The sequence below is a fragment of the Hypomesus nipponensis genome, chromosome 11 (genome assembly GCF_054491055.1).
Source record: "Hypomesus nipponensis isolate SF chromosome 11, ASM5449105v1, whole genome shotgun sequence".
NCBI lineage: Eukaryota > Metazoa > Chordata > Actinopteri > Osmeriformes > Osmeridae > Hypomesus > Hypomesus nipponensis.
In genome coordinates, this window is record NC_140371.1 from 17,611,122 (window position 1) to 17,619,417 (window position 8,296).

General features: G+C 46.2%; 1 protein-coding gene across 1 annotated transcript; it reads right to left on the reverse strand.

Moving 5' to 3' along the window:
- Positions 1 to 42: 42 nt before the first annotated feature.
- Positions 43 to 7,776, reverse strand: kif11 (kinesin family member 11). Its single transcript, XM_084667322.1, has 23 exons — positions 7,635 to 7,776; positions 7,220 to 7,334; positions 6,902 to 7,031; positions 6,718 to 6,815; positions 6,521 to 6,599; positions 6,089 to 6,274; positions 5,805 to 5,929; positions 5,535 to 5,625; positions 5,208 to 5,450; positions 5,007 to 5,102; positions 4,541 to 4,629; positions 4,330 to 4,417; positions 3,928 to 4,116; positions 3,551 to 3,758; positions 3,285 to 3,457; positions 2,970 to 3,095; positions 2,673 to 2,831; positions 2,359 to 2,498; positions 1,940 to 2,219; positions 1,583 to 1,805; positions 1,176 to 1,336; positions 770 to 871; positions 43 to 610 (listed from the first exon to the last, which is right to left on the reverse strand). Exons 2-23 carry the CDS (start codon positions 7,294 to 7,296, stop codon positions 497 to 499), a joined length of 3,177 nt encoding a protein of 1,058 aa, XP_084523448.1. The 5' UTR covers positions 7,297 to 7,334; positions 7,635 to 7,776; the 3' UTR covers positions 43 to 496.
- Between the last annotated feature and the right edge of the window lie 520 nt (positions 7,777 to 8,296).

Genomic DNA, 8,296 nt, shown 5'->3' on the forward strand with positions numbered 1-8,296 from the left:
TGAGATATGAGCGTAACAATAATAATGCCACAATATAATTCATTTTCACTAATTAAATCTTCAATTAAATACACCAAGTGGACGTTAAGATGTTAAAAATAACAAAGGTCATGAACATTCAGGGCAGCCTAGATTAGCTAAACAGGGACATTGCCATTCGTAAATCAGTTTCACACGTTAGAGCTCCATATATTGTCTTCCTTCTCACCGTCCGATTCCAAGGCTGCGATTTAAAGGGATAGTTGACAGAAACGAGCCAACCAATTCCAACAAAATATAACAATGAAGGTAACCAACCTCTTATTACAAAACCTCAGTTTAATAATACATTTAAAGCAATGACATTTATAGTTCAGATTTGTAGCTCATGTTTTCAATAATAATTCAAAGGTTAACACAAAACAGATTAAAAATAGCAAAGTAAAAAACATACAGTGAAGATACTGAAAGGCTAATTCTAATAAAAATAAAATATTATAAGGACATTCAAGTTGTTTTAGTTCTGACTCCTGAGAGGTAACATGGATCGAGGTGGTGTTCCCTGAGTTTCATTTTCTGCCGATTTGAGGCGACTGAGGGCCTTAATTTCCTTCTTGTGGGCCTTAGTTTTCTGGAGGGTAAACAAACAAAAAAACAATTTGACCCAGTTTAATTATCTTGAAAGTAAACTTGTGATACAGCCTTCCTGAAGCGCACACACACACATCCAGCCAACAGTGTTCATGTTAGTGGCACAGAGCCAAACATTGCGCAGTACAGCTCGTCTCACCTTAAAGAAAGGGCCCCGGTGGTTCTCATCACACATGAGGTTCTCGTCGACATAGGGGAACTCGATGGTGCTGTCTCCATTCACTTGGTCCTCGAGGGAGTCCTGTAACAGCATGGCATTAGAGAGGGCAAGACCAAAGCCCCACATCTAACAACAAATCCGCCGACACATTTTAGAAAACCAATGTATTACCGTTGTGATATAGGCCTACGTATTTAAAACCCCATTTCAGTGGTGGTTGAGCTACTCAATAGACCATGGAAGCCACCATTGCACACAGCGTTGGAAAAACCACTCCAAGAATAAAATGTATGACACTTGAGAGGATTCTAGACTGGAGCTCCTCATAGGAGGTAGAGGACAGTATCGTTTCATCCCCCAGATCAGATGAGGGTGTCTGGGCTACCTGGTCCTGCTTCTCCTCCTCCTCCTCCACGGTGTCACACTGGGCCAGGGCAGCCTGCAGCTCCTCCTGCTCCTGGCGGAGGCTCTCCAGCAGCTCAGCCCGGCTCCGGGACTTGGCCAGGACGCGCGGGTACTTGTACTCCTTCCTCTGGGGAGTTGTTCCTGGGGGAGGGAAACACCAGACCACCAGTCAGTGACTGGAGCAGACAGGATGGATGCCAACGTTGCGCAAGTTCGTCTGGAACCGTTTTTTGGGGGTGGGTTGCTCCCACTCCTCTAAGGACTGATGGCAGCGTGTTACAGGTACACTGTAAACATGTGCAATAAACCTAGCTTGGTTAAGCAGATGTCCAGAATTTGACAAGAGGGCAGCCATTACAAATAATACACCCAGAGGGGCTGGCTCACCGGTGGGGACATCCTGTCGAAGCTCCTCTGCTAGGAAGGTGTGGACGCGGGCCAGGGCGGCATCCATGTGGGCCTGCAGCTCCCTCTGGTGGTCCTCCAGGGCACTGTGGTCCGTGGAGGTCTGCTGCTTCATGGCCACCAGACCCTGAGCCACCTCAGCCTGCTGCTGCTGCAGCTGCCCCTGAACCTCCTGGAGGTGGGCCTCACAGCCAGTCTCAACGCTCTGACAACACACAGCAGAATCAACACACATCCCCCTGACTTACCTTTCCAACCAAACAAGCTGAAAATGTCTCACGCTACTTATACAGGGGTGACTACGACGCGTTTTTATGATGAATTCCATAGGGTTAATACCTCCAGCAGGGTGTGCGTGGAGACCGTGTTGTCCTTCAGCAGGGTGAGCTGCTCCTGGGCTTGGCTCTGGGCCTGCTCCCTGGTGCTAGAGCACCACTGGAGGCTCCTCTCACCCAGGCCTCCCAGGGAGCTGTGGAGGTGGCCGCAGTAGCCAGAGCTCTCCTCCAGAGTCTGCTGCACCTCCCGCGCCGTCTGCTGCAGCTGGCTCACCAGGGAGGTGGTGGTGGAGGCATGCTGATCTCGCTGGGCCGAGACCTGGCTCTCTGCAGCGCTGCACTGACTGCAGACAGGGAAGGAGGACGGCTGTTCAAATGGAACACTGGTGTGTGAAAGAAATTCTGACCATCTTGTATACCGCATGATTAAAAGAACTGGCGCTGCATTGTGTGTGTGTGTGTGTGTGTGTGTGAGCATCTGACCTGGTGAGAGTGTTCTGCAGGGTTTGGACTGGGCCTTGCAGGGCATCAGTGGCAGTCATCAGTCCCGCATAGTCACTCTGGGTTTCCATGGCGAGGAGGTTCAGCTGATTCTGCAGACAGTGGATCACCTGGGACATGCCCTGTATGACCACAAGCATAACCCATGACATGAGCTCCATACAAATACACGTTAAGCCTTACAAGGCAGCTTTTTCACAGCCTTAGCTACACAAGGCTAAGTTAAGAAAAGGTAGACATTTCTCCTATACAGCAACAGAGGACAGCAGATTCCCAACAGACGGGGAAGGACTTACCGTCTGGTGCTTGTGGTCTGCCTGGCTGATCCGTTCCTTCAGGCTGTTGTGTTCAGCCTGCAGAGAGCCCAGGCCCTGGGTGGTGGTCGCCCTCAGCACGGCCAGCTCTCCAGCATGCATGCTGAAGAACACACTCATCTCCTTCTTCATCGCCTCCATCTGTAGAGCCAGACACACATGGAATTAGAAAAGACCTGGAGGGCAACAGATAGTGTTTGAACCTAGACAGGGTTTGATGTGTGTCATCGGTGTTGTGAGTTTGATTCTTCTGCATTGTTCCCACAGTGAGTCTCTGACCTGGGTAGCGAGGGTGCGGTGACTCTCCATGCTGGTCTTCAGACTGTCGTTCAGGGCCATGACGGCAGACAGGCCTGGGAGCACCTGGGCCACCAGCACCTCCTCCATCTCCTGCTTGTGCTCCTCCTGGTGGACAGGAGGACCCCTGGTTAACACACCTCTGCCACATACAAGATTTAACACTGTGGTCATAGATGTCTGCTTCACATCAGATCAATAGACAGAAGACTTGCCACATCAGACATGGCTTCATAAATATTTAGTGTGTGCACTCTAAATCCATACATGACACGTGTTGCGTCAATCCAGTCTTACCAGGAGGAGCTGCAGAGAGTCCCTGCTCTGCAAGCACAGACTCTCTTGCTCCGCCATCTTAGATTGGACCTTGGCCACGCCCCCCACCACAAGCTCCCTAATCCCACCCAGGGAGGAGGCCACCGTTGCCATGGCACTCTTAAAGGTCTTGTCGTTTACTGCCGAGAGACTCTCTGATGGGGAGGGCGAGAACACACAATCAGAACAGAGCTGACATTTGGTTCCACAGAGAAGGATGCATTATTTGATGGATATTGTCCTCCTACCGACGGAGCCTGTGCAGTGGTGCAGCATGTCCTGGTGCCTGGAGCCCTGGGCCTGGAGCGAGTGCTGCATTTGGCTGAACATGAGCTCCATGCGCTGGGAGAAGCTCATCTGGATGTCGTTGTTGTGTTGCTCCACCTGCTTCTTTCTGTCCAGCTTGGCGTGCAGGCCCGACACATCGCTGGTGCTGACGTCCACTGTCGACAGCAGCTGGAAAGAACGGTTGAAAGGTCAAGACACGTGATTCGTTCCGTTGTTAAAACACTATATTAACCATGATCTGACGCAGACTAAGGGTTATGAACAAAACACTTTTTTCCATTGATAATTTTTAATGGTCAAGCAAGTGTTTCAAAATCCTCCACCACGCACTTCCTACCTGGCCAGCAGTGGAGTACAGCTGCTCTTGTGTAGAGGCCAGATTTGAGGAGATGAATTCCTCCTGGCTAAGCTTAGCCTGGGTCTGCTGCAAGTTCTTGTGGGTCTCTTCCAAGCGTTGGTTCTTCTCATCTAGCTCATAGCTGCACTGGTCCAGCTTACTCTTATTGTCCACAAACAACTCAGTAATCTGGAGGGGTGGGGGCAGGAGGTCAGGCAGGAACAGGTTAGGAAAGGTCAGGAGAAAATACATGTGAAGACATCTTTTTATGATAAAAAATAATTGCTACAACACTTGTAGTGACTTTATTCAGTTTGGTTTTCCCACCTTTGTTTAAAAAATGTACAATAATAACATTTCAATTGAAATGAAGTAGTATTGCTGTTTATGAAAATCACATACCCTCCTCAGTTCTTCTTCCATGGTTGATATCCTGTCATTGTACTCTGTGATCTGCTCCTCCTGCCCAGATATTTGGCTGCTCATGTTCCTGTAGAGGACAGCATCATACATCAACTACATGCATGTCTACACCAATCTCACAAAAAACAAGACATCATGTGTGCCAGTACAGGCAGTATAACGTCACTACTGGTGCAGAACTGTTACGTACTCGTAGTTCTCAGCTGAGAGGTAAACTCCGTTCTTGTCTCGTGTGGCAGCCAGGTCCCGCTTCAGGCGCTCAATCTCTTCAGTGTACTCCTGAAAAGGATTATATCAAAAATAATTGAATGACACAATATGGGCCTGTCACATATTAAATATGTGCAAACAATTTTTTTTTTCTTCTTTGAGTTATGCAGGTAGCATTTTATGTATATTTCGGGTTATATATTTGGTTCTATACATTTTATTGATGATTTTTTATTTATTTATTATAAAGTCAAGTTTATTATTTTGCTCACTAATACAAGGTATTGGCCCCAAAAAATCTAGTATCGGTCAGGGAAACTTTTGTTAAATAGTAATGTATGTTATCAAAAGTATGTTGTAGCATAAGGATAAAGATCAAGTTAACATTGAATGTGTATTTATAGCACCTTATTTATGCGGGTTGTGTATTTCTCAAGTCAATGTACCTTGATCAGAGTCCTCTTGGTCAGCTTCTGGTTGACCTCAGGCTTGTTCATGATGTTCTTGGCCCGGTTGGCATACTCCAGAGTACTCAGGGTTTCCTAGAGAACAAAAGATTAATATTTAACACACACACACACACACACACATATATATTTATATAAAAAACACACACACACCAAACCCCACTATACACAGGCACCTACCTCCATGTTGATGGAAGCAGGGGAGACAGTGGCGATGATGGAGGTCTTTGTGCGCCCGCCAAGAGAGTCTTGCAGAATGCGGGTGAGCTTGGACTCCCGGTAGGGGACGTGGGGCCTCTTCTCCACCAGGGCTGTGATCACCCTCCCGAGGGTCAGCAGGGACTGGTTGATGTTGCCCGCCTCACGGGCGCGCTTGTCCACAGCCCCGGAACGGCCGATGTTTTCACTGCCTGCCAGGTCCACCTAGAGCAATGAAGGAGTCAGTTATGAGTCAACGTACATGTATTTTACATGTTTTGACAGTGTGGCAGTGTGTATGCAACGTACAAGGTTGAGTTTTCCGATTTTGACCAGTTCCTCTCCATCCAGGGTGATCTCCTTCATGTGGATTGTGACGGAGAACACTGAGTGAGAGCGGCTGAAACACAGAAACAAACAACTCACTGAAAGGCTCAGTGGATAAACTACAAGATTGACCCAATCTTTAAATCTGGTATTGGTTGTTTCCAACTAACTCAACCACACAACCCAGGATTTGAGCCGGCAACATCCCGTTACTTACCTCCCTACCAACTTGAATTAGCAATAGGGATTTACCTGGAGTATGCATTCATCAGTGTGGAAGCGGTCTTCCTCTTGGCTGATCCTCGCTCCAAAATCTGGTACACCTCGTTCTTGTTGTGAACCGTGATCTCCTCCAGGCCCTTGATGATTACCCCGCGCTGGCAGACATACAGAACATCACAAATGTAACAAACATGCAGGTCACCTACGCACGGTAAGACTACGGCCCCCTGAATGAGCACTCATTTGCCCTGAAATATGACTTCATGTTCAGAGGAGCTAGACTAGTCTAGGGGTTTGTTTTGTGGCGGTCATACTTTGTTTCGAGGATCGTCAAACAGCTGGAGACGCTCATTGACATCTGTGGACGGGCTGAGCAGATCAAACAGCTCCTCGTTGTAGATCTCCAGCAGTGACACCTTTACTGAGAACTCTGTCCCGTTTGATGTGAGCTTCTCAAAAATCTGATGCAAAGTTCGGGGAATGATTCCAGCCAGAGGGTCCTGAGAGCAGACGTTTGGGATATTTTTCAATGACAAAGTAGTCTAATTTCGGTTTGTCCATGTATTGTGAAGGTAAAAATACTATTACAAAAGGTTAGGTCTGAGTTCAGGAAAATACACTAGTAGCACTGTGTAATTAAGTCATAGTAGGGATATCTACAAACAATCAGTACAATTAATCAAATTGTAGTGCATGGCTATCGAAAGATCATAAAACATACATTGATGATGCTTTATAATTCATACCTCTTCCCAGGTAAACTCCTCATTGGGAGATCGTTCTCCTTCCATGGTAAAGGTCTTCCCAGTACCTGTCTGTCCATATCTAAAGAGCCAGGGAAATCAGAGGTTTATGGTGGTCATCTAAATGACTTGCAGCGGGTCATTGTTTTCAGACTATGAATAGGCATATTCTTTCTCTCTCCTTGCCACAAACTACTTACGCAAAAACTGTACAGTTGTATCCCATGATCACCTCATCCAAGATGGGGAACACAACACTCCTGTACACCTCTATCTGCTTGGCAGCTTGTCCAAAAACCTTCAAGTTTAACATACAAGATTACCTTTAAGGTGGAAGACATTGGAAATGTTAAAGACGGTTGCACCGTTAGACTTACACCTTACCATGTCAAACGTATACGTTTTTCGTGCTGCTTTGTCGTTGACCCCTCCAGTTCGCACTAATATTTCCTTTCTGTTAGGATCACAGTCGATGACGCCATGGGCAGTCTTGCGTTCAGCCGTATTAAAAGGTCTACAATGGAATCAAAATACCAAGAGTGAGTTCAAGTCCAACTGGCTAACGTTGCTTGGCTAGGTATAAACGTAGGCCAACTAGAGCTACCAACTACTCAAAATAGCGGTATCCGTGGCTCTAAGTTTCAGTTCCTCTTATAATACGAGATGGCAAAACACAACAATAAAAGTCAGCAAGCTATGTACCTGCATCTCACAACGACTTGAATGTTTCTCCCTTTCTCGTCTCTTTTAATTTGATTAAAAGAGTTGTGCGAAGACATGTTTGCAAAACACAGCAACCCTGCAAACGAAGCGTCAACTGTAAAAGGTAAAAAAGGCAAACACGTTAGCTGAAACTAATTTCTTAGTCAAGAAACAAGAAACTGGCCAACTAATCAGTTGATTCATCCATTACTGTTGGCGTTCAGTTGCTACAACACAGTCCCAATTAAAAATAGAAAGTCAGCTAGTTAACAGGCTAAAATAGCTATATCTAGTTAGCTAGCTAGCTATCTTGTCGTTTGCTACGCTACTGTGTGGTAGCTAACGAATGCACTATATCACTTTCACTAACATCAGAGTCATTTCAATATAAATGTTCAGTATAAGGCGTCACTACCTGATGAAATCCTCTCTTTTCGTCGTCTTTTGGACACTTTCCGTGTAACAGTAATTTAAATCCGTCTTAAATCCTACTGGCGCTCTGTTATACACGAACCAACTTCAAACTCAACTTCAAATTTCGCCCATCGAGAAGAACAGCCAATAGGTGAAAACCGGAAGAGTTTTTCAGGAATTTCATTGGCCACAGCTTTGTACAAACTGAATCGCAAAGCACCACGGGAGCATATACATTTTAAGTATTTATCCTCTAGATGGCAACATAATAAACGCTTACAGGACTCAGTTCTCTCTGATTACTCCTTTTCCGTCATCTTATTATTTTCACTGTATTGAGCAGTGTGTTCATCTCGCAGAGATCGAGCCTAGTCAATACATCCCCTGTTCCTCTATTGATCATGTTGTATGTCTCCTATAGATTATGAATCAGAGTAAAGAGCTGTAGTTCCTAGGTGTCAATATAGAAAGAGTGTTGGCAAGCAGGCCCTGGGTTTGATTCCTGCTTGGGGAACTGTTTGGTGCTTGGGTTTCTGTGTGAAGATGACATGTTTTCCCCATGCTCAAAAGGGGTTCCACCAGAAAGAATCACAAAATGACGACAGGGTGAGCACTTTTTCAGAAGGCATTTTTGGTGAATGGGCCCCACGTTTCCTTGCTCAC